The sequence below is a fragment of the Oncorhynchus masou genome, chromosome 30 (genome assembly GCF_036934945.1).
Source record: "Oncorhynchus masou masou isolate Uvic2021 chromosome 30, UVic_Omas_1.1, whole genome shotgun sequence".
Classification (NCBI taxonomy): domain Eukaryota; kingdom Metazoa; phylum Chordata; class Actinopteri; order Salmoniformes; family Salmonidae; genus Oncorhynchus; species Oncorhynchus masou.
In genome coordinates this window covers 29,432,866-29,459,054 of record NC_088241.1, presented here as the reverse complement: position 1 = coordinate 29,459,054, position 26,189 = coordinate 29,432,866, and the positions used below count along the sequence as shown (strand labels likewise).

The 26,189-nt window shown below is 42.4% G+C and overlaps 1 protein-coding gene and 1 pseudogene across 2 annotated transcripts; one reads left to right on the top strand and one right to left on the bottom strand.

Moving 5' to 3' along the window:
* Nucleotides 1-355: 355 nt before the first annotated feature.
* On the top strand, nt 356-1,208 carry LOC135521624 (serpin B6-like; annotated as a pseudogene).
* Nucleotides 1,209-3,570: 2,362 nt separating this feature from the next.
* LOC135522493 (F-box/LRR-repeat protein 4-like) lies at nt 3,571-24,701 on the bottom strand. Of its 2 annotated transcripts, XM_064948793.1 has the most exons (9): nt 24,571-24,701; nt 19,613-19,891; nt 19,098-19,440; nt 16,633-16,969; nt 15,241-15,485; nt 14,599-14,812; nt 6,263-6,334; nt 5,780-6,092; nt 3,571-5,538 (listed from the first exon to the last, which is right to left on the bottom strand). In XM_064948793.1, exons 2-9 carry the CDS (start codon nt 19,764-19,766, stop codon nt 5,375-5,377), a joined length of 1,842 nt encoding a protein of 613 aa, XP_064804865.1. In that variant the 5' UTR covers nt 19,767-19,891; nt 24,571-24,701; the 3' UTR covers nt 3,571-5,374. The 2 variants fall into 2 exon arrangements, with proteins under 2 accessions (XP_064804865.1, XP_064804866.1); XM_064948794.1 differs by lacking the exon at nt 24,571-24,701 and having other exon boundaries at nt 19,098-19,438; nt 19,613-19,687.
* Between the last annotated feature and the right edge of the window lie 1,488 nt (nt 24,702-26,189).

Below are 26,189 nucleotides of genomic sequence, written 5' to 3'. Positions count from 1 at the left end.
TCTATAAATCTCACATCAGTTCATTTTCAGTTCCTCCCTGTCGCTCACAACAGTTACGATGGCATCTCTGTCTGTGTCAAACAACAAAATTCTCACTGGATCTCTTCAAGAAGATCAGCGAGAGGAACAGCGAAGGAAACATCCTCTCTCCTCTGCTTTGGCTATGGTATTGCTTGAGGCCAAGGGCAATCCTGTTACACAGATATAAGAGGCGCTGCACCTCCACAAAGCTGATGGTGACATCCATGATGGGTTAAAAAAAACTCCTGTCTGAGTTGAACAAAGACAAACCCTATACACACTGAGCCTGGCCAACCGCCAGTTTGAAGGGGCCAGGGGCAATATTGCCGCACGGATGTTAGAGACCCTGCCCCGCCACAAAGCTGAGGTGTTCAGAAAACTCCTGTCTGGGCCCCGTACGCACTACCCCCTATGCACTGAACCTGGCAAAGCCTTTACAAAAGCTTTTCTCTGTGAAACTAGGAAGTACTACGGTGCCAGTTTAGAGTCTGTCAACTTTGAGTCCAATGCAGAGGCAGCTAAGGTTTATATTAACTGGGTGGATAAAAAGACAGAGGGAAAACTCCAGGACCGGTTACAAAAGGGAGCTGTCAACAACCAAAACTCGTTGGTGAATGCCATTTATTGCAAGTGAGGCAAGGAGGTCAAGGAGAGATCCACCAGAGAAGATCAGTTCAAGGTAAGAAGAAATTAGAGTAAACCAGAGAAAATTATGTATCAGGAGAGCATGTTCTGCTTGACCTTAATCCTTGAGGTCAACTGCTAGATTCTGGAGTGATCTGAGCATGCTCCCAGAAGAGATAGAGAACAAACTGGGCTGGAGAAGCTAGAGAGGGAGATCACATATGATAAGTTTGTTGCATGGACCAGGTGGGACATATGCACTTCCCCAGATTGAAGATGGAGAAGACCTGCGACCTAAAAGCAGTTCTGGTCCTTTGAAGAGTTCAGGAGCAATTTCTCAGGTACGTCACCCAACAACAACCTGGAGTTGTCGGAGGTGGTACACAAGGCCTTTGTAGAGGTGAATGAGGAAGGCACCGAAGGCTGCAGCTGCCCCAAGGCGGTCTCCCTGATCAGTAATGTTAAATATACGTACCTTCAAAGCAGACCACCTCTTTCTGTTCTTCATGCGCCACAACAATACTCAAAACATCCTCTTCTGTGGCAGGTACTGCTCCCCTTAAAGTGATGCTACTGAGGTTTTGTATAAACGGGCCCCCAAAATGTTGCACAATTGTGTGTAACGTCATTCATTTCATATATGTTACGTCCTGCAAAAAAAATATATGTTACGAATTCCAATTCATACAATTGGACTTTGCAATGCTTAAGGGTGATCGTCCTTGTAAATAACATTGTCATTTGTCATAATTATGTTAATTTATCTAATCTCAGTTAACCCAGAAGTAAAATATTGTGTAATTTGGTCAGCTGCATGATTAACTTCTGGGCCAAAACGTGTTAGAAGTTGAGAGTTTCGGCAAAGACGAAGGCCTAGATTCAACTAGATCAAGCGCTAACCGGCGATAGCCAACACCCGCATAGCTGATGTTTTGGCAGTGTAAGAGGTGGAACTGTGTTGGAATTGTCAAATTGGCAAGGAGCTGCTCTTGTGATCATTGTCACGAAGCCACACCCACCCCACTTGCGTTGGAAGTTCAGAACGTGAAAGTGTACGCTATATAGAAATAATGACGCTCAAATTGAAAATCATTAAATGTGATTATGAGGATTTCTATCAGCCTCATCGAGGTGTAGATACAAATTCACATTCCAGTGTTCAGACTTGTAAACATGGCTGTATGGCATCTCTTAATTAAAGTGACTCGGTGTAGCCAATGGCAATGTCTGCTTTATGGATAACGCTGGGAGCCGCTTCTGGATTTGACAGCTCAAAAGCAGTCCCACCTCTGACACTGTCAAAACATCTGCTAAAGAGAATCTGAATATATTTCTCCCAAAGCCAAAGCACCCCCCCCCATGCGCAAAGCACTTGAATTGAAGCAGTTTAAGCACTGCCTTCACCCAATCCTAAAACATCCTAATAACAAAAAAGCAGGACTTCTGCTGCTTGTCATCTCAAGCATCCCATTCAGTTCCAACTGATTCTTTGGTCTACACGCAGAAACTGCCTACAAGAGATTATACTGTTATTTTATGTTTGCAGAATTGTTTAATACTGTAATTATGTTGCATAACAATGTCTGTAATCTTAATTTGAACATTTTTATGTTTAATTTGTGTCTGAAAAAAACTACAAAAGGTTTGGCAACCTACAGAAACATGTATTATAAATCATTAAATCATATATAGCCAATTTCTGGCTGTGGTAACTAGTGGAAACCATAAATTGAACATCAAAGGAACCCCACCTTTCTGAAAAAACTATAGCTTGGACAGAGGGAAATTTCCAACAGTGACATCACTGACCCCATGCACTGCTTTTTCACGCAAGTGTGCCAACAAGATCTGACCTTTTCCGCCTAGTTCTAGCAACTATGATGGATCCGTAACCAAGCCAAGCTTGGTTTGGTTCGGCTCAGTAGTGTGAAAGCTCTCATTATGCCATGCTTAGATATTTGCTTGTTAGACCAGCAGTAACCACAATAGTTCAACATCATCTGTTGGGAGAGTTCACATCTGCTCCTTCCTCGTTTAGGGTAAAAAAAAAATTGACTTCAGAACTTTTAATTTAAGAGGCAATCATTTCATCCAGACTTTTTACTTCTAGATTCATCTGGCCTGGCTCTTGCAAAACAAATACAAGCTAAACTAATTGCTGAGGATCCCCTACGGATGCATTAGGATTATAGTGGAGCATGACAGTGAAAAATCAAGCCGCTGCATCGAGCAGAAAGTCTCCATGAATCACGTCTTGTGTGTGTGTGTGTGTGGGGGGGGGGACAGGCAGCGGCGGTGGTAGAGGCGGATCAGTAATCATCGGGGAGGCAGTCCAAATGAATACTTCACCGGCAGCCGCCTCGTTCTCCATCATTAGGGCACATTACAGGGCCACAATATACATCATTACACCGGGCACAAACAATTTATTAAAAGGCAATTAAGGAGACAAGAGTATGTCACTTCTCCCTGTAGTATTAATAGGCAGTAAAACGGCAGAGGCTTAAGGCTACTGCTGAACTTCCAGTCAACCTGACTAATGGCCTCCAGTTGTTCCAAAAACACAAGATGACCCTTTGCCTGGCTACCCAAACTCTTTGCTCTGGCCTAATGCTTTGCCACGCCCACAGACATTAGTTTCTTCTCTGCAATGAGTCTGGATTTGAGTAACTCCATGACAATTTCAGAAAAAAGGGTTCTACATCAAACCTTTTTCATTTTAGGGTTTGTTGTTGGGTGAAATGGTTCCAAGAAGAATTATCCTACAAGGGACAAGCCAGAGAACACTGTATGGCACTTTTCTATTTAAAGAGTGATCAAAACAAGGTGGTGTAATGTCAGCACAATGTACACTATGAGCCAGAAATACAAGGCAGTCAAACCTGGCATTTCAATGGATATACAGTTGGGGATAAATATGCAGTCTGAGTCATCAACCTTCTGTTTATTTAAAATTAAAGCACCCAGTTGTCGTAGTAGAGGTGCAACCTTTTTTCAATACTTTAGAGAGGTTATTTGCCGGCGAGTCTTGATGACACCACACCTGACATTCACACTTAGTTAAGGGTACATTACTAAAGTTTTTACAAATGGCACAGAGTTTGACCACACACACATCCAAAACTAACTGGGAAAGGTAAATCGCTGCAAAAAAATAGCAGGTCCACATAAATGCCTTTAAATAAAAGTAGCATCACAATGTGAAAATTGTGGTGACTTTGGTCAACTAGTGACCGGACAAAGGAGAGGAACTAGATTTGTGTAGCACAATGACAGATTGTGTGTGTTTGTTGTGTGCGTGTTCATTGTACGAGTGTGAACATTAATATGTTTTTCAATAGTTTGCCTGTGCAGGTTACTTTAGTGATTTGAGTGTGACCAGACCACGTTTCCACAGATAAAAGAAAATGTAATCCAAAAAGCAGACATTCACATAACTGCCACTTAATAAAAAGGGAATTGAAAGATGGAGATAAGATTCTGTTTAAAATAAATATGGCTTTGCATATGTCAATCAAGATGACAGAGATGCATGGGTTTCTTCACTGGTCAAATAAAGCTATAGTGAGGGACCTGGGATTTGCTAGTAACTTTGGTAGAGGGCAGGAAGCAAAGCATTACAAATCACTGACACACATGGACACCACATTCAGTCATGAATATAAGGCACAAAAATACTTCACATACTAGCTAGCATGTGCTCAAAATGAAACTTCAGGTTTTGCATAAAGGTAGATTCAGCTATACAAATTTCAGTAGGGCCGATATCAGGCCGATATCCACAACAACAAAGATGGTGAAGAGAGGGGATAAGAGAGGCTAATCTACTCCGCAGTAGTTGCCCCTCGACTATCACATTTGCAGGAGAGTGAAACGACCTCCCATGCACATGTGAAGATGCTCTGTATGGGAATGTGGGTGTTCACAAGTACAGCCTATTGTATAGCGTTTATTCCTCAATAGATTTGTTTCACACTGCTGCTCGTATCGCTGAGTCTCAGTTTAAAGGAAATGCTTCGTAGCATTGGAGATGTGCAATAATATACTACAAGATCAATAAATAATTAAGGAAAGTGATATAATTTTACAATCATACAATTTGCACAATATTCAACATCAAATACACCCCAAAAATGTTTTGTCTCAGTATCAGTGCCAAATGTAATTTTCATGAACTCCCATAATTTATGTTGTCTCAGAACAAACTGTGGCAGTGGAAATCAAACAGGACTCAAATGTTTCGCTGACAAAAATAAATAAAACAAATTAAAACAATATAAAGAAAATAAAAACCCTGAGATTTCAGATTCAGATGCAACATTGATGTCACCCATTTTACTAAATGCGTCACGGGGGGGGGGCAGATGACAAGCAGCCACCAGATGTGTCAGTTACCGGCTGACCAATGATGAAATCTAGTGGTTTTGGCAGCCGTGACCCTGACTTCAACCAGCTTTACTCTTAAGACTCTTTCTTGCATTCAGCGGCTTGACACGAGGAGACTGTGTTGAGGTGTGGGTGAAGTGTTCAGCTGATGCTTAGGGCACCACAACACAACACTCCTAACCATTCAGTCCACATTACAATAGGCCTCAGTGCTCTCAGCCATCAGGCCCATTCATTCTACCCACTGGAAATCCAGTAGCACTCTACCCTGCTAGTCTAAATTAGCACCTCCCCCTGGTGTCCCTGTGTCACTGCCCCTGTGTGAGGGTGGGGCTGAGTGAGGTCACTGGGTAAAGCTCTTCTTGATGGCCACGTTGGGGAAGAGTCCGCAGAGCTCTTGGACGATGCGGGCGTCCACCTGTGAGCAGAAGGACACGTCCAGGAGGAGGAGCTTAGGACATGCCTGCAGCAGCTTCCTCAGGGAAGAGGAGCTTACCATCCGGGTGCCTGTCAATCAACAACACAAACATACCACGAGTCAGCAACATTAATGTGACCACTCAGAAATACATAGATTAATCAGATAGGCAATTACAGACAAATAATAGTGAATACTGTGTTTTAAACGCTCCAAGTAAAATACAATATCAAATTATCGGGTGTGAACATAAAATGACTTTATATAAACTTGTGTGAGACAGAGAGAAAGAGATACAGATTAAGAAAGAAAGGGGGAGGTAGTACCCACCCAATATGTCGAGGTGCTGCAGTGCGGGGCAGTTGGCAGCCAGCTCCTCAATGTCTGAGTCGCACACGGTGCGGTTGGCGGTGAGGAAGAGCTTCCTCAGGCACGGCAGGTTGCGGGCCAGGTGCTGGAAGCAGCCCGAGCTGCTCTGCAGTGTGGAGCACCAGCCCAGGTCCAACTCCTCCAGTAGTCTGCACCCTGCAGCCAGCTCGGCCAGGCCGCGCTCTGTCAGGTTTCTGCAGCGCCACAGGTCCAGGGAGCGCAGTGAGCGGCAGCGGACAGCCAGCATGCTGGCCACCACGTCATAGTCATCTATCTGAAAGGAGAACATAGGGGTGATGACCTCAGGGCTGTCAGCTAACATAAAATGACTGAATCAATTGTCATGATTCTTGATTCTGGTTAGGAGTTAAACTGATCCTATAAATGTCTACCTGGCGCAAGAGCAGGGTATGATAGTGAGTGCATTTGTGGGGGAAAACTTACCATCACACAGCTCCCCAGGTTGAGGTGTCTCAGCTCAATGCAGAACGTTAGGATGCTCAACATGGCTGTTTGCTGCAGCAGCATAAACAAAGCGAGAGAGAGAAAATGTCACGAAGTTGAGTTAAGTTTCTATCAACTCACCCAAAATATGATGATTGCACCCCTTTTTGTACACACACAGTAAAATGAGACTCAGGAATGTGTGTCAAAGGTGTCACTTCAAAAAGTACAATAAAAACAGGTCTACCCATGTTATTCAATATCTCTCCAAGATGACTTGGTCTGGCAAACACACAACAACAGTATTAGGGTAGTATAACATTTCAAAACGTAAATAAATACATTTTCTTATCACCTATCCACCATTGCAAGACAGGGATAGAGGTGAGATTTCAATGTGGAACTGTCAACATGCCACCGAATGGCAATTGAGTGTGCGTGCCGTGCACTTTAGCAAATATCTCGAACGTGTACGTGTGTGTGTGTGTGTGTTTCGAGTGTGTGTGTTGTGGTCTCTTTCTTTGCCTTTTGACAGTCAGAGAACTATTTAATTATACCAGCGACAGCTTAATAACAGACAACAGGGCTGGATGACACATAGGACTGCAGACACACACACACACAGCCTGCTCAGTCTGCCTGCAGTAAACAACCTGAAAGCCTAGACCTCAACCTCACTGCACTGGAAAGACTACGGTATGGTGTCTGCCTTAGGAAAAGGCTGAAACATGAAAACAACACTCAGAAATGCTCTGTAAGGTTTTGTAGCAAGCCTGGGCGAGAACAGTGACCCGAGCTCTGAGTTCATTACAAATGATGACAGCAGAGAATTAGTCCTACGTAAACCACAATGATGCCATCCACACTGCCAATATACCCATGTGCATTAGCCTAAAAATAAGGCATAACTTGTGTTACAACATCGTCTCAGTATATGCAACTCAGCAAACGCTTTTAACCAAAGTGACAATGCAGTGAGTGCATACATTTTTAGTGTGTGATCTCTGTGGGAAATGAATCCACAACATTAGCGCCGGCATTATGCTTAAGTTATGGGTGCCCCAAGGTTCGATACTCGGCCCACTACTGTTTACAATCTATATAAATAACATTGGTAATGCTGTAAAATGCTGATGAAACAGTGTTCCATTGAACCTTTGGTTGGCCAAGCCTTTTCACACTTGAAGTCTGATTATAAGCACTGCGGAGGACACTATTGGATCTAAAGCTAGTACTAAATTCAAACAAAACACATGCTTTTTTTCTAGGTCCCATAACCCAGATTTAAAGGAATTTGTAATTACTGGTATGAATAGTAGTCACAAATTGAGCGAGTTCCTTCCTACAAATATCTTGGTATCTGGCTTGATGACAAACTGTCATTTAAAAAAACATGGCACTGAGCTGGTAAAGATGTTGAAGTTCAAGGTTGGTTTCTTTAACAGGAAAAACACTTTTGTTAATAGGAAGGAAATGGTCCAGGCCACTTATGTCTATTTGGGATAATGGGGATATTATCTACATGCATGCAGCATCATCTACACATAAACCAACAGATGTTGTTTTCCATTGTGCCCTCAGGTTTATTTTTGTTGACTGTTATAGATCTAACCATTGTGTTTTGTATCAAAAAGTGGGTTGGGCCTCTTTGTATGTAAGGAGAGAGCAGCATTTCTTTGTGTTTATCTACAAAACACTCATACAGAAACGTCGTATGCATCTATCATTAATTCAATTTAGACATACAAATGACCAAACCCGGTCTCAGGCTTGGATAACACTGGACGCCCCTTCGGTCTCCACACAGTTGGGTAAAGCTACTTTTAGTTGTTTTGAGCCCTTGATTTTGATTTCACCTTTATTTAACCACGTAGGCCAGTTGAGAGAGCAAGTTCTAATTTACAACTGCGACCTGGCCAAGATAAAGCAAAGCAGTGCAACAAAAAATGACAACACAGTTACACATAAAACGTACAGTCAATAACATGTGGAACAACGTACAGAGCTCTCCGAAAAGAGATGTTCTGGTCCCCCTTGGTTAGTTCAGAGTATTGATCGGAGACCTCTATGTTGATAAATGGGTCTGTTTTTCTTAATATGGTTTGTAATTTTGTATATGATGGATGTATTTATAGAGGGCTCATCTGTAAAAGAGACCCTAGTGTCAGAATGATTTTCCTGTGAAAAAAATAAAATAAAAAATGCTCTTACCACATTCTTACCAATTGAGCCACATCGGACCGAAGGAGCAATAGTATCACTGTTCTAAACAGCTTCTAAACAGCGCACCTAATGTGACGGATTCAAATCTCTGTTAGAAATTTAGAAAGAGGGGGAATCTAATAGCAACAACTAGGATGGTTGCTAATATGACTAGGACTGTTCCTTTGGCTTCTGGACAATCAAAGAAAGTTTATATGAAAACCAATAGAACAGGAGAGAAATGCTATTTAATGGCATGAAGTCTTCATAAAATAATTGCCTCCACACTTTATGGTTGGATTTTTGGTAGGCTACTTTGAAGCAGGGTACGACTTTCCTCGTTACAGGGAAGTAAAACGTTCAGGTTTCAAACAATTGGCACAACGGTCTAAGGCACTGCATCTCAGTGCTAGAGGCGTCACTACAGACCCTGGTTCGAATCCAGGCTGTATCACAACCGGCCGTGATTGGGAGTCACATAGGGCGGAGCACAATTGGCCTAGCATCGTCCGGGTTAGGGTTTGGCTGGGGTAGGCCGTCATTGTATATAAGAATTTGTTCTTAACTAGTTAAATAAAGGTTAACTAAATAAAAAAATACAGCCTCATGCTTACATTGCAAAGTGGTGAGTGACGCGCTAGTAGCCTGCCTACCGTTGACTATAGCCAATGCACTCGAATGGTAAATGGGAGGCTCGCTTTAATTACGAGTTGAGAAATACAAATAGTAACTCTTTTTAAAGTGTGGCCATCAAAACAGTTAACAATTCTAAATGCAATCGTGTGCTATTTGTTACACAATGACTGGGCTTATAAAAGGATGTTTCACTCCAGTAGGCTACCAGCTTTTTGAGGAGCTGCTCTCCAGCTGTCTGACAGTTGACCGGCCATTCCGCTCCTCAGACGAGGCTCTGTATGATGTACGCGCGTGATAAGTAAGATGCATGATTATGGCTAACGAAAACACACTTGCCAATTTAATTCCAGTAAATTATGCAAATTAACCTACAGACCGATTAGCATGACTGGTCAAATGCATTTTTGGTGGCTAACTGATTAGCATCCGAATTTAGCATACAGTGCCTTCAGAAAGTATTCACACCCCATTGCATTTTTCAAATTTTATTGTGTTACAACCTGAATTTAAAATGTATTAAATTTAGATTTTTTTTGTCACTGGACTACACATAATACGCCATAATGTCAAAGTGGAATGTTTTTCAAAATGTTTACAAATTATGATTAAAAATTAAAAGCCACAAGGTCTGGAGTCAATAAGCATTCAATCCTTTTGTTCATGGCAAGACAAAATAAGTTCAGGAGTAAACATTTGCTTAACAAATCACAAATTGCATGGACTCACTCTGTGTGCAATAGTGTTTAACCCTTTAAACCCCAATATAAATTCTAGAATGCTGCTGTAGATTACTGAGAATTTTCAAGATAAAGCTCATTCTCACACATTTCAAACAAACAGACATAGCTCCAAAACAAAAGAACAAAATTACAATTACAAGTTAACTTATTATCGAATAGGTTGGGCTCTTTAAAACTATGACAGCACATTCATGTCAATGGGAATAACACTCATTTTGTCTTCCATTGTGTAAAGACACTATCAAAAAACGATTAACACTCAACACAACAAAAAACCCTAGAGTTTTACATTTCAGTACACCTGACTAAATTACTCACTTAAAAATGTACCAAGCACAACCCATACTTATAAATATTATTTACATATGAATAAATCAAATTATCCAAAATGTGATCAGAGGACAATATCCAGAAACTACACAAAGTAGTCCATTTGATTGACAATGATTCTTACTTCTGTAACAATGTAGAAATGCAAACAACTATTCAGAGCCTACAGTATTTCAAAATGTAGGTAACCTCTCTCAATAAGATTTAGTACAGACCAGGGCTGACACAAAATGTAGAAATAGTAGCCTACTTTGACAATTCAGTGAATGCAACAAGTATTAGATAGAGACGGAAAAAGAGAATATACAAAACACAACAAACTGTTCAGAGACAAAAGACTTGTAGGACAAATTCATATTTCACACTGTCACTTTAGCGTTTGCAATTAGCCTACAACATGGAACTTCTAGATGCATGGCCCCATCCTGCAAAGTGGCATAGACCACCCAAAATGAGGTTTCTACATATCTCCCATTTTTTACACTGCGTCCACTCTGGATGCACACCAAACACCCTCTCTTGTGCCCTTCAAACTTCACCTGCTTTCAAATGAGTTACATCTTGGTCCACACACCTTGGTGCCACACCCGTCTCCCCTCTTCCTGCCACTGTAGCAATATCAAAGTGAATGCACAAGCAGCATTTTGAATGCCTTCAGGGACCAGCGCCTGTGTTTTCTGGGAAGGGGCCTTTGCAGGATCCCTCATAAAATGTACGCTTATGATGGCAATGTTGAGCATCCTCCAAAACACATACGTCCACCATTTTCTACCTGTGCGTCCAACATTGTAATAGCTCCTCAGTTGGTCAAGATGGTCAACCCCGCCCACGTTCTTGTTGTAATCCATTACAAGCTCTGGAACAGATAGAAGTTCCTACTACTTTTAAAAACAACTCCAAAACCCATGCCACTGTCACTTTAGGCCCAGGCTGTGTGGTACTAGGGTGAATGGTGGGACTCGCCATGGAAGTGTAGGCTCCCCTCTCGGGTGTGCCCCCTCTCCCTCTACTCTTGTCTCCCTCCTCTTCACATCTCTATCCCTCCAATTATTTCCTATTCCTCCCTGCCTTTTACTGCTGAGCCCTGACTCTCCACATCACTTCCTTCACTGTCACTGACCTGGAAGAACAGTAACAGAGGGAGAGGAGAGGAGCAACAAATAGGATACAATTGTAGTCAGGAACATAATCTCTCTCCCCGTCTCGCTCTTCCTTCCTCTACACACACACTCTTCCTAATAAGGCGTGTCCATAATAAATAGTGTGATAAAGTTAGCTACACGCCTCCCATTCCACACATGCATGCACACACACTCTCTCTCTCCTCCAATCAACTCTTGCTTTCTTGCCTGAGACTAACTACAGAGTTCACCAATGTTAGGCGATTTGTTACGAAGCTGGGACAGTTTCCAAATGAACTGCATCGGTAGAAAAACGGGACAAAACAAGCAACGTGTTAGCTGGCTATCTGCACCTAGCAAACCATAACCTAAGACCGACAGATAAACACAATTTACTCTAGCCTTCATTGCAGTGGCTAGTTAGCAGGTTGTCTGTAGTATTGAAAGTGAGGTGAGGTTGACGTTTCGTGAGCGCCGAATGTACAGCTACACACAACTTTTCTTGCCTGACAGATTAACTAAGCTGTAGCAAGCAGTTTCCATATAATTACATCGGTAGAAACAAGAGAAAACAAGCAACTAGTTAGTGGACTATATACAGCTAACGTTAAACACTGCAACTATTTCCATGAGACAGAGAGCAATCATTCGAGCTTGACCACTGGCACGGATGTGCAACCAAATTATGATTTACTAATCTGTGAGCTATTCCCCAAGTTTCTTCAACCGATCGCTACCCGCACCTACCCGCCTGTCCAACATCAATACTCTGGACGGCTCTGATTTAGAATACGTGGACAACTACAAATACTTAGGTGTCTGGTTAGACTGTAAACTCTCCTTCCAGACCCATATCAAATATCTCCAATCCAAAGTTAAATCTAGAATTGGCTTCCTATTTCGCAACAAAGCATCCTTCACTCATGCTGCCAAACATACCCTTGTAAAACTGACCATCCTACCAATCCTCGACTTTGGCGATGTCATTTACAAAATAGCCTCCAATACCCTACTCAACAAATTGGATGCAGTCTATCGCAATCCGTTTTGTCACCAAAGCCCCATATACTACCCACCATCGCGACCTGTACGCTCTCGTTGGCTGGCCCTCGCTTCATACTCGTCGCCAAACCCACTGGCTCCATGTCATCTACAAGACCCTGCTAGGTAAAGTCCCCCCTTATCTCAGCTCGCTGGTCACCATAGCATCTCCCACCTGTAGCACACGCTCCAGCAGGTAGATCTCTCTCGTCACCCCCAAAACCAATTCTTTCTTTGGCCGCCTCTCCTTCCAGTTCTCTGCTGCCAATGACTGGAACGAACTACAAAAAGCACTGAAACTGGAAACTCTTATCTCCCTCACTAGCTTTAAGCACCAACTGTCAGAGCAGCTCACAGATTACTGCACCTGTACATAGCCCACCTATATTTTAGCCCAAACAACTACCTCTTTCCCTACTGTATTTAATTAATTAATTTATTTTGCTCGTTTGCACCCCATTATTTTTATTTCTACTTTGCACATTCTTCCATTGCAAATCTACCATTCCAGTGTTTTACTTGCTATATTGTATTTACTTTGCCACCATGGCCTTTTTTTGCCTTTACCTCCCTTATCTCACCTCATTTGCTCACATCGTATATAGACTTGTTTATACTGTATTATTGACTGTATGTTTGTTTTGCTCCATGTGTAACTCTGTGTCGTTGTATGTGTCGAACTGCTTTGCTTTATCTTGGCCAGGTCGCAATTGTAAATGAGAACTTGTTCTCAACTTGCCTACCTGGTTAAATAAAGGTGAAATAAATAAATAAAAATCAAACATTGAAGACACCAAACTGCTGTTTACTTATTTCACTCACCTCGACATCATCACTTTTCGAAGAGCAAGGACGTGTGCGAATCACCAACCAACATAGATAAAGCCTCTTTCACAGTGAAAAGTCATGTCTGCTTCTGCGATGTCATATTCAAATAATGAAGTTTTTTTTTAAAGTAAAAATGACAGCATACCCTGTTTCCGGTTGATGACAACAGCCACGGCAATATGAAAACAGGTTGTTAGAAAGTTCATTTTTCAATATTGACAGAGATATTGTTAGAAAAACAAGGCTGTTCGTGGCGTTACAGTAATTTAAAGAAAGGCCGTTGACGGCCGTTTGGGTTGTAAAAGTTAATATGATTTTTGAAAGACTACCTCATCTCTGTACCCCAAACATACAGATAATTGTAAGGTCCCTCAGTTGAGCACTGAATTTCAAGCACATATTCTACCACAAAGACCAGGGAGGCTTTCCAATACCTTACAAAGAAGGGCACTTATTGGTAGATGGGAAAAAGAAAAAAAGCAGACAGTGAATATCCCTTTGACCATGGTGAAGTTACTCATTACACTTTGGATGGTGTATCAATACACCCGGTCACTACAAAGATACAGGCGTCCTTCCTAACTCAGTTGCCGGAGAGGAAGGAAACCACGAGGCCAATGGTGACTTTAAAACAGTTAACGTTAGAGTTTAATGGCTGTGATGGGAGAAAACTGAGGATGGATCAACAACTTTGTAGTTATGCCACAATACTAACCTAATTGACAGAGTGCAAAGAAGGAAGCCTGTACAGAATAAATATATTCCAAAAACAAGCTTCCAGTTTGCAACAAGGCACTACTATAATACTGCAAAAAATCTAGCAAAGCAATTCACTTTTTGTTCTGAATACAAAGTGTTGTGTTTGGGGCAAATCCAATACAACACATTACTGAGTACCACTCTCCATATTTTCAAACATAGTGGTGGTATGCTTGTAATCATTAAGGACTGGGGAGGTCTTTCAGGATAAAAAAAATAAAATGGAACGGAGCGAAGCACAGGCAAAATCAGTGAATGTGGCAGAGTTACAGTTTTGACTGAAATCTACTTGAAAATATATGGCAAGACCTGAAAATGGTTGTCTAGCAATGATCAACAACCAATTTGACATGGCTTGAAGAAAATTGAAAGGAACAAATGGGCAAATGTTGCACAATACAGGTGTGGAAAGCGCTTAGATATTTACCTAGGAAGACTCACAGCTGTAATCATTGCCAAAAGGTACTTCTACAAAGTATTGACTCAGGAGTGTGAATACTTATGTAAATTAGATATTTCTGTATTAAATTTTCAATACATTTGCAAAAAGTTTTCACTGTCATTATGGGGTATTGTGTGTAGATGGGTGATTTTGTATTTTTATTTAATCAATTTTGAATTCAGGCTGTAACAACAAAATCTGGAATAAGTCCAGGGTTCCTTTCAGAAGGCACTGTACCTCTATCTTTGTGCGGTAGAGCACTAGCCGGCGCAGTTGGGTGAGCTTGGAGATGTGTGTAAAGGCCTGGGGGTGGAGGCGGTCGCACGAGGACAGGTTGAGCTCCTGCAGCCCGGGACACGTCTGGGAGATGACCTCCAGACACGGTTCACTCAGGAAGTGACAACACGACAGCTCCAGACACACCAGGCTCCCGCCACATGCCTTCATGAAGCTGAGGGGGAGGAGGGGGAGGAAGTCAGACCTGTGTTGTGGCGTGGCAACACAATATTAACAGGGAAGTTCCGGATTTGACAACTTTATGTTAGTTTCAGTCTCAAGATTTATTAGTTGCATATACGGGATACACATGGTATACACCGTCCAACTAAAAAAATGCTTACTTGCAGGTTCCTTCTCGACAATGTAACAACAATAAATAATAAAAGGTAAGAATATGAACATAAAGTAAATGGCTCAGTAGAATAAAGATTTTAGCACAAGTAAAACACAGAACGGTACAATTTATAGTCCAATATTCACACAGTTGGCTCCTCACCCTGAAATCAACAGAAGTGATGGGCACACACATGCCACACTGAAGACGGAGACCAATGAACCACAAATGTCCAGATCCTCTAGCCCCCCAATCCCATAACTCACCTGCTGAAGCCAGTGAGGGTGAGGGCTCCACGGTTGCCGGTCCAGGAGAGGTTGAGTCTCTGGAGCAGGGTGCAGCGGCCCTGCAGGTGGCCCAGGGAGGTGTCACTGAGGCGAGCCCAGTATGGCTGCAGGCTCAGCTGGATGTACTGGAGGGGGTCACAGCAGTGCTGGTGGAGCAGCTTACAGGTCTGGGTTAGGCGACACAGGTCGGGCAGGGTCAGGTGGCTGACTATCAGCTGGATTAACTGCAGGGGGAGAGGGAGGGAGAGATAATTACAGAAAGAGAATAAGAGAGAAGGGAGGATGGTGGGAGAAGGGTAGAGGGAGAGAGAAAGATACATAATGGAGGAAAGAGGAATAAGGAAAGCAAGAAAGAAAGCAAGACATGTAAACAGACGGGATGATGTCAGGAAGAGCGGATTAATATAAAAAAGTGCATGTGGCACACACACAAAGCAATATTCTTGTGGCAGTGAGTTTCAGTGTGGCAGTGACTCTGCTTGTTTGTGCAATATGGATGTGTGCTTCTCTCAGTAAGACAGAGGTAGAGAGAGAATAGATGTGTGTATGTGTGCAGTGAATAAACAATACCATGTTGAACACAGTGTATCAGCAAGCAGATAATAGCTATATTGTATTACACACACACAGCGGTTTGGAGAGTAGTACATAAAACCAAGAGAATAGCCAGTGTTTTTAAGCTTGTCTTAGAAAATATGACATGCCTTTATGACATGAAAATTACTAAGCATAATATCAAATATCTCCATGGGTCCAAGTTTAGGTCTATGGGAGATATATTTTGTCCAATTAAGTCCACGCAAAGTGCAAAAACTGCCCAAGATATCCTAAGCATAAACATGTTCAGTAGATAGGACAACACTCAAAGCTGCAATATGTTACTTTTTGGGCGACCCGACCGAATTCACATAAAAAAAATCTATATCACATGTTATAGATCTGTCATTCTCATTAAAAGCAAGTATAAGAAGCATTATATCTGTTCTATGTGTGCTATTTCTATGCTTACATTAAGTTTCACTTCTGCATATTTTACTTTCAAGTTTTGTACACCAGTTTCAAACAACTGAATATAAAATATTTTTGGTTATGGAAAATATTTTTCATAGCGGTTTAGATGGTACAACGATTCTCTACACTGTACTTGCTTGTTTTAGTCCCAAACTGAAATCAGGCGAACTATTCACATTTTTGCAACCAGGAAATGGCGGAGCAATTTCTGCATAGTCCATCTTTAAAACCAAAGTGAGAATTGTTTGGAAAACAGCATCTTGCAATTGTCCTGCAACTATTGCTGTTTCGTGGACAGAAAATGCAGCCACATACGAGTGTTGTAGTATATGTGAGTGTCTAATAGCGTATTCTCCCTACCTCGTAGGGCAGTTTATCGAAGTATCCATTCCCCAGGTTAATGTGCTTGCCATCTCCGGCCTGTCGGAAGGAGGCTCCCGGGTCAGACAGCTCCTCATCACTGTCACTCAGATCACAGATGTCGATCCTGGGCATCTTATAAAGGGAGAGGATGGGCCTCTCTTTCTGGCCGCGCAGGACGACGGCGTCCAGCTCTGTGTAGTACTTTAGAAGGGAGCTGTTAACCTCCACGCGGATCAAGTTGGTGGGGAAGCTCAGCTGCTTGATGCTGGGGGAGAACTGCCTGGCCTGGGGGGTCAGTACCTTGGTGGGCTCCTCAGCCCACAACACCTCCCACCTGGGGACAGACAGAGGTACACCTCTCAGGAGGTAAACACACACTCACCACTCTTTAATCTGAGACATTCAGGGCAGTTTTCCCATACACATACTAAGCCTAGTCCTGAACTAATAAAATGTGCTCAATGGAGAATCTAAGTGAAAGTGCTTCTTATTCCGAGAAATGGCTTAATCTGTGTCCGGGAAACCAGCCCATAGAGTACAAACACAAATTCTGTTGTGGTCCTCTGTAGCTCAGTTATTAGAGCATGGCGATTGCAACGCCAGGCAAGGGTTAGAGTCCCAGGACTACCCATTTGTAAAAAATAACATAAGAAATGTGCACCCATGACTTTAAAAAGGTCCAATGCAGCAGTTTTAATCTCAATATCAAATCATTTCTGGGTAACAATTAAGAACCATACTGTGATTACTTTTGACCATTTTAATTGATAACAAACAAAATAGCTTCTTAGCAAAGAGCAGTTTCTCAAGCAATAATTTTTCTAGGACTGTTTGAGTGGAGAGGGGGAAACTGAAAACTAGCTGTTATTGGCAGAGAGGTTTGGAACTCTTATCTTATTGGTCTATTAACTAATTAATAGAAAAACTCAATTCCACAATTGAGAGCATCTTGACTGGCTGCACCCTTGCTTGGTTTGACAACTGCACCTCCCTCGATCGCATGGCACTACGGAGGGTGGTGCGGACAGCCCAGTACATCACTGGGGCCGAGCTCCCTGCCATCCAGGACCTCTATATCAGACGGTGTGAAAGGAAGGCGCGGATAATTGTTAAAGAATCCAGGCACCCAAGCCATAGACTGTTCTCTCTGTTTCCACACAGCAACTGGTACCGGAGCAACAAGTATGACACCAACAGGCTCCTGAAGAGCTTCTATCACCAAGCCATAAGACTGCTAAACAGATAACAAAATGGCTACATGGACTATCTGCATTGAACCTTGTATTACATTTTTATTTTTGCACAGACTATGCACACACTCACTCTATGCTCAGTCCTTAATTTGCTCACACACACAAATACTGACTGTAAACACACACGCTAGTCTGTTACATATCCTGATGCCTAAAACTCCAATTAAACGGTGTCTCAAATAGCCGCCTGTCCCTTTTAATAGTCGGGCATCGGCACACATTTCAGCCTGTTTCAAATAAACGCCAGGTCTAAATGACTTGTTTGAGGTTACCATGGACACAGCTTTGATATTCCTACAGTCATGTGCATTAAAAACATTCTTTAAAAATGCTGTCATCGTTGCTTGCCATGGCGCCACCAAAAAGAAAACACGGCTTGTAATTACCGGTACCGCTCTCCATGGTGCTGAATGGCAAAATTGGGGTTTATGATAGAGGCAGCTTAGTCTTTGCAAGTCTGACCTGCGATAGATTTGTTATTATAATGGTCACAACAAACAATGTGGTAGTCTTTTCAAAATTGTATTGAGAAAGTGCTGTGTGCATTAAGGAAATAGACGACTGACTCAAATAGAATCCTGTCTCATAATACGCACCGGTTGTGTTGAGAGATTGAAGTAAACGAACACCCCGGCTATTAACTTAAGTTTTACGGTATATATTTTTTTAAACCTTCATTTTACCAGGTAAGTTGACTGAGAACACATTCTAATTTACAGCAACGGCCTGGGGAATAGTTACAGGGGAGAGGAGGGGGGGATGAACGAGCCAATTGTAAGCTGGGGATGATTAGGTGACCGTGATGGTATGTGGGCCAGATTGGGAATTTAGCCAGGATACCAGGGTGAACACCTCTACTCTTACGATAATTGTCATGGGATCTTTAGTGACCATAGAGTGTCAGGACACCCGTTTAACATCCCATTCGAAAGACCCCAATTACTGCCTTGGGATCTTTTTCTTTAGACCAGAGGAAAGGGTGCCTCCTACTGGCCCTCCAACACCACTTCCAGCAGCATCTGGTCTCCCATCCAGGGACCTACCAGAACCAACCCTGCTTAGCTTCAGAAGCAAGCCAGCAGTGGGATTCAGGGTGGTATATAGGGAAGGTGTGAAAGTGGTTATGGATGAAAAACAGAGATTTCACAATAGAAGATTTGTCAAACTACATTTCTACAACCCGAGTCCCACACCACCACTGGTCCTTACCTGACGTCTGTGGGAGGGTTCTGAGAGAAGGGGTTGAGGGAGCAGGCCATGATCTGGACAATGGCCCCCGGGTGGTAGGTCTCCAGCACCTCCACAGCTGTGGGGTAGACGGGCTCCTCGAAGGCCAGCTCGATGTAGTCCTGGCTATGGAAGGCCTTGGGCGTGCGGCGGAAGGGCAGAGGTGCGCTGGCACACTGCTCCCACCACGTCCCGTAGGCCCTGAACACGGCCGTCTGGGTGAAGTCCCCAGAGCTGGGGTAGACGTTGGGCATGCCGGCCAGGTTCCACATGGTGTATGACATGCTGTTCTCACTGCCGTAGTGGGAGCTGAAGTCCAGCACCTCTATAGGATAGGATAAGGTTAGTCCATCTGATCCCAATCCATCAGACAAAAGCACACAAACACACATTTTGGGAGGAGCAGTGTCAGCTCCAGTGCAGCACACCTGGAGCTATTTTAAGGGGTTGGACTAAGTGCCTTTCTCAAGGGCACAATAGCAGGTGAAATATTATACCTTTGGCATACTGTTCCACCTCCACGCTGATGGGCAGGGTGGCCCGCTGGCCTGACTCCACGGCCCGCCTGCTGGTCAGCGCCTCACCCCGAGTTCCGCTCCTGGACCGGCGCCGCAGACAGATATAGTAGAACATGCTCAGGAGGGTTAGCATAGGGAACAGTGGGTCAGGGGAGCAGTGGGCTGGGTGTGGCTTGTGGGATGAGGCCCCAGAAGCCGCCTGGCTCGGGAGGTCGTGCTCAACACAGAGCAGGCTACAGGCCCAGCCACATACAGGACCTGTGGGTTAGGGAAAGAGACAAAAAGACACACAAGGCAAGAGTTAGAAAAGCAAGACAGAAAAAGATTCCCCATTGATCTTCAAATGCTAGTAGTAAAACCTTGGGCATATTCTTTTTTTTTTTCTTCACAAATAAGCAAATGTATCTGTCTAAGTAATGGATCGAAGTCAACTTTATAGCTTGCTATTACAATAATAGATTTTATTAAAAACTAAATGTTTCTTGCTCATGATGTTATTGAGTTCTTGACCTCACAATCAGCCAGATTCAAGTAACTTCCACTGTGGTTCTGAAACTTGAAGTATTGTGGCACAATCAATAATTGCATCATTAATTTCAATCTTCATTTGAACAAGAGGGCTTTGTGTTGGAGCCTATTTCTTCCTATTTAAAAAATAAAAGGTAGGCCTACCTGTTTGACAGACAGATTTAGGCTATAGGCTGATATGTTCATAGATTTGGTCGTTCAATTACTCCACCCACCATGCACTCTTTAAATAGCCTACCTCCATGTCAGTGAAGGGCTGTTAAGTTAAATCCAAGACTCAAATTGAGGGGGTATGAGAGGGTGCCATAAGCCTGCCTTTTATTAAAGAAAATGTCAAAAAGCAGAGGCCATCTTCGTCGTCTTAAAACAGTGCCTTCGGAATGTACTTTTCCCACGTTGTTAGGTTACAGCCTTATTCTAAAATTGATTGGGGGAAAAAAACAATGACAAAGAAACAGGTTAAGACATTTTCTCTAATTTATAAAAAAAATATATAAAAAAATATCACATTTACATAAGTATTCAGACCCTTTACTCAGTACTTTGTTGAAGCCTTGAGTCTTCTTGGGTATGACGCTACAAGCTTGGCACATCTGTATTTGGAGAGTATCTCCCATTTCTTTTCTGCAGATCCTCTCAAGCTCTGTCAGGTTTGATGGGGTTGCACAGCTATTTTCAGGTCTCTGCAGAGATGTTCGATCGGGTTCAAGTTCGGGTTCTGGCTGGGCCACTCCAAGACATTCAGAGACTTGTCCCGAAGCCACTCCCGCATTGTCTTGGCTGTGTGCTTAGGGTTATTGTCCTGTTGGAAGGTAAACCTTCACCCTAGTTGGAGGTCCCGAGCGCTCTGGAGCAGGTTTTCATCAAGGATCTCTCTATACTTTGCGCCGCTCATCTTTGCCTCAATCCTGACTAGTCTCCCAGTCCCTGCCGCTGAAAAACATCCCCACAGCATGATAACCACCATGCTTCACAGTGGGGATGGTGCCAGGTTTCCTCCAGACGTGATGCTTGGCATTCAGGCCAGAGTTCAATCTTGGTTTCATCAGACCAGAGAATCTTGCTTCTCATGGTCAGAGTCTTTAGGCGACTTTTGGCAAACTCCAAGTGGGCTGTCATGTGCCTTTTACTGAGGTGGGGCTTCCGTCTGGTCACTCTACCATAAAGGCCTGATCGGTGGAGTGCTGCAGAGATGGATGTCCTTTTGGAAGGTTCTCCCATCTCCACAGAGGAACTCTGGAGTTCTGTCAGAGTGACCATCGGGTTCTTGGTCGCCACCCTGACCAAGGCCCTTCTCCCCCGATTGCTCAGTTTGGCCGGGCAGCCAGCTCTTGGAAGAGTCTTGGTGGTTCCAAACTTCTTTGATTTAAGAATGATGGAGGCCACTGTGTCCTTGGGGACATTCAATGCTGCAGACATGTTTTGGTACCCTTCCCCAGATCTGTGCCTTGACATAATCCTGTCTAAGAGGTCTACGGACAATACCTTCGACATCATGGCTTGGTTTTTGCTCTGACATGCACTGTCAACTGTGGGACCTTATATAGGTAGGTGTGTGCCCTTCCAAATCATGTCCAGTCAATTGAATTTACCACAGGTGGACACCAATCAAGTTGTAGAAACATCTCAAGGGAGATCAATGGAAACAGGATGCACCTGAGCTCAAAGGGTCTGATTACTACTGTAAATAAGGTATCCGTTTTTGTATTTTTAATACATTTCTAAAAATCTGTTTTTGCGTCGTAATTATGGGCTATTGTGTGTAGATTGCTGAGGATTTTTAAATTTAATCCAATTAAGAATAAGGGCAGTAACATAACAAAAAGTGAAGGGGTCTGAATAAGTTCCGAAGGCACTGTATAACAGCGCATTAGGTCCGCAATGTTTTATGCTGGAAGCAAGCTGTAAAATACAGATGAAAGACGTGACTCGGATGCATATGGGAATATCATTGTTTAGTTGACATTCAGAGGCTGAGCTACAACCTTCTATAGCCGAAGAAACAAAAACTAGACTTTACTTGGGAAGTAATCTAATTGTCACCATCAATTGATTAAGCTACTCACTTTTTGTACAATAAAATATGTTTAAACCCAGACAGTTTTAGGGAAACACTTGTAACCTTCTCTCATTGGGTTAAGCCACGGAGGAAAAGTAGCCAGCAGTTAAAACATACATTTTTATCCGTGAGTAGGCATACTCTGTCTGCGTAGGCCTAACTTTTGAAAGTACTAAGCTCAGATTCCTAATAAAGTCTCAGATTGAATTAATAACAGGGACAGTTTCGTTGCAAACAAGACACACTGATTTGGCATGCAAATCCACGTCATTCTATGTCATTTTAATACCACACAAATTACAGAAACTATCCCTGTTAATAATTAAATCTGAGGCGTAATTAGGAATCTGAGCTTGGTACTTTCAAAAGTTAGGCCTGCCCAGACAGGGTATGCTTACCCATGCAGACAATAAGATGATAGATTCATCCAATGTTTTTACTATAAATGAGATCTTTCCACCCCTACTCTTCTCCACAGTGAACCCACAACCATCTGGCTCACAGCCCTAAGCACTATCAACATTTCTGCATTGCCATGTAATGCTAACAGGACAAAAAGTCAAAGAAGTGAAGGCAAATGGTAGACATGTTCTCTGCTATTCATATTGTTTTAATTATTATTTGGGGTATAGGGGAGGGTCACTTGTTTTTCAAAGCATTCAGGGAGGGTTTAGGTTAAATATATTTTGTTTGAGGGAGGGCCATCCATTTTCATTTCAGAGGTCAGACTTTCTCCATGTAACCCTTATTATAACATTTACTCCCTAAACTGACATCATATGTTTTAGTCTACAACAGTTTGAGTATTATTCTCTACCTTAGCAGTATGTATGTTTTTTGGTTTGCTGTCTGTTTCTTCACACCAAACAGATGTTTGCCACAGTACCACTCTGCCACACGGTGGAGAAAATGGGCTAACTCTCCTTGATTACTAGTCCTGATGATGTCACTTTGGTTGGAGGTAAGTAGCAAATGGGCTCAAGGAGAGGGATATACTACAAAGCAAGATCAATGAGTTAGCCAGCTAACTTGTCTAAATATTCTGAAAAAAACATTTACATTTTATTTTTTAAGATGAGCTTGAAATAGGCATGGTCTGATTGACCCAACAACCAAAAACATATTTCTTAGTTGAGCTTTTCTAATGAACCAGATAGCTGGCTTACTTATTGATTCTGTGGTTCTGTGTAGCCAGTTGGTAGAGCATGGTGCTTGCAACATCAGGACTGTAGGTTCTACAGGGACCAGTATGAAGAAAACACATTCTGAAAATGTATGCACTCACTACTAGAAATCACTCTGGATAAGTGTCTGCTAAATGACTCAAATGCTAAATGTAGTACACCCCTCAGTTTTTGGTCAGATAGCACACAAAACACTCCCCAATGAGATCACACCACTCATGTTATTATCGAAGTTCACACTGTAGTTTCAGTGTTACACAAAAACGCCTAGTCTAGGCTTAATGTTACATGTCTAAAATGAGGAAGAACTGCTGTCGTACTTCCTGCCTAACCATTTGGTTTTCCAATAACACAATCCTCCTCTTTGGTTAGGCCTAGGCTATATCAATGTCATAAAGCAATCATAAATTATAGCCTGCTTCACCACATGAATTTAGACTCAAACCAACAGATTGGAAAGCAAGTTTCCTTGCAAAGATACTGGCAAAAGGATAAAAGCATTTCAGCACCAGATAATACCTTCAAAAAGTACAATTGTATTATTGATAAACAATACTTAAACGTTGAGCTGAAACATCAAAGCTTTAGATGTTCCTTCACAGATGTGTCAAATTATCTTTCCTCTACTTCCCTCTGTGGGCCTACCCCCACCCCAGCCAATTTTTGTAGCTAGAATCACTTTAGTTTCCACAAATTCTTGACATAGCTAAGCTAACCCTACCCCAAACATCTGTCAACTAGCGACAGAACATGCCATTGCAGCAATGCCAGATATAGCTTGTTACGTCGTCGTCGTTGTTGTTGTTACGTTAATTAGTTGTTCTTGTGATGTACTGTAGCTAGCTAATGAGAAACCATGGAACACACATTAACGTTAATCACCCAGGAATGTGGCTAGGTTCGCTGTGATTATCTTGACATATGGTGGACCAAAAATAAACCATTAAAAAGAAATATAATTTCAGCTAAAATTGATGCAAATGCACACTTAATCTAATATTCAGAAGACATGATAATATGACGTTTGTAACTGAATAACATGTAAGTGGATATTGTAGCCAGATAGCTAACGTTAGCTAGCATGATTTGTCTAGCTAGCAAACGAACAACCACTGTGGCAGACTCAATAATAAGAACAAACATAACAAGGTTTAATATGTACTTACGTTAACAGTAGATCAAATTAAGCATTCATATAGCAAGACTGTCTTTGTTCCATATCTGAGATTATTTTAGCGGAAATCCTAAAACGGCAGACTTTTGTTCTCACTTCTGTTTACATCGAGTATTAATGCCTATGAAGCAGAGCATTGTGGGAATTATAGTCTTTTGTACTGGAAATATATTTATTCTGGTTGTGTGTGTGATTATAATCAGGAATTTAAAAAAAGTGTGAATAAAACATTTGTCTGTCAGAATTGACTGAGAATGTAGTGCTGTGACATTTATCCTCTCCTAACAGAGCACTCTCCTGCCACAACCTGCCTCTGACCTCTCAAGGCAGAGGGACTGCATTGTTGGCTGTCCGTCACTCACTCACTCACACACACACATAAACTTAATAATATATATATATATATATATATATATATATATATACACACACAGACAGAGAGAGAGAGAGAGAGAGAGAGAGATTAATGGATGCTTATGGTCATGTCTTGGCTAGCATTTGCATAGATGAATGACTTGTCCAGTCACTTTGTCTCTCTGGTGCATTGAGGCCCTATTGTCACCACAAAAGAGCAGTGGGTCTCTATGGAACCCTCAGCAGCCAATCACAAGCCAAGCTCTCATTAGCAGGCGTCCTTTGTGGGTGAAGAGAGCTGATTAATTACCTTTGACTAACAGAGCTGCATTTCTCTCTTTCTATCAATTTGAACCTTTTGGGTTTTTTTTTTTTTTTTTTAAATACATAATTTTCATGAACATCAAAAACTTTTTTTTATCTTTGAAGCTTTGATTTCAATTCAAATAGCCAAATATATTTAACATCATAAATTAATTGACACGATTAGCATATTTTTCTTGTCAGACAAAAATTAGAAAGGAGAACAATTCAATGCGTTCAGTTGTATTAAATGTTAAAAAATTGTAATAATTTCCTTTGATTATTTCTTATCACTAGAATAGGCTTTGAGACTGCTGCGGTCATTGGACACTGGCTGAGGTACATTACCAAGACACTGGAACAGAGGAGAGTATCAGAGGAGAAGCTGGTGTCCATCCAGCTGCAGAGTTAACGAGAGAGGAGGGGGATGATTTGGAGCCAGCAGGCACCGGGGCTGCCAGTTCTGTGATTGACAGTTCCTCTAGGCATCACCGCCGCCTAGCCTGTCTACTGTCAGGCCTTTGTTCCGGCCCACTGTGCACACATGCATATACACATGGGTGAGCACACACAAATGCAAATGACCACACACACATAGACACACACACACACACACACAAAAAAGTTCATTTCTGTCCCTGTGCTTTGCCCCAGCTGTCAGAAGCTTAGTTAAATAATGAATCTGCCCCTCTCTTGCCTCTGTGGAGAGGCTAAAGAGGGGGTCAGACTAACGTAATGTAAAATACTGGCTTGCTTAGCGAGTACCACTTCCTCCCGATTCGGCCCATACCTGGTGCAAACTCGGGACCTCTGCCTTACTAGAACATGTGATCACCCTCCTGAAGCGTCTTACCGGTCGGTGCCACACTTCAAGCTGGCTAGTCGCTGGGGCAAGTGGGGACACTTCAAGCTGAGGAGAAAGTTTCACACATCCACATATGCTACATTCACCCC

What these genes read in the sequence shown, in the direction of transcription:
- LOC135522493 (XM_064948793.1), bottom strand. Translation starts at nt 19,766, where the DNA reads ATGCTAACCCTCCTGAGCATGTTCTACTATATCTGTCTGCGGCGCCGG. An exon ending in GGTGGAACAGTATGCCAAAG is followed by an intron (nt 19,441 to 19,612) that starts GTATAATATTTC and finishes CCTATCCTATAG; the next exon opens with AGGTGCTGGACTTCAGCTCC. An exon ending in TCTACCGCACAAAGATAGAG is followed by an intron (nt 6,335 to 14,598) that starts GTACAGTGCCTT and finishes ATGCTGCTGCAG; the next exon opens with CAAACAGCCATGTTGAGCAT.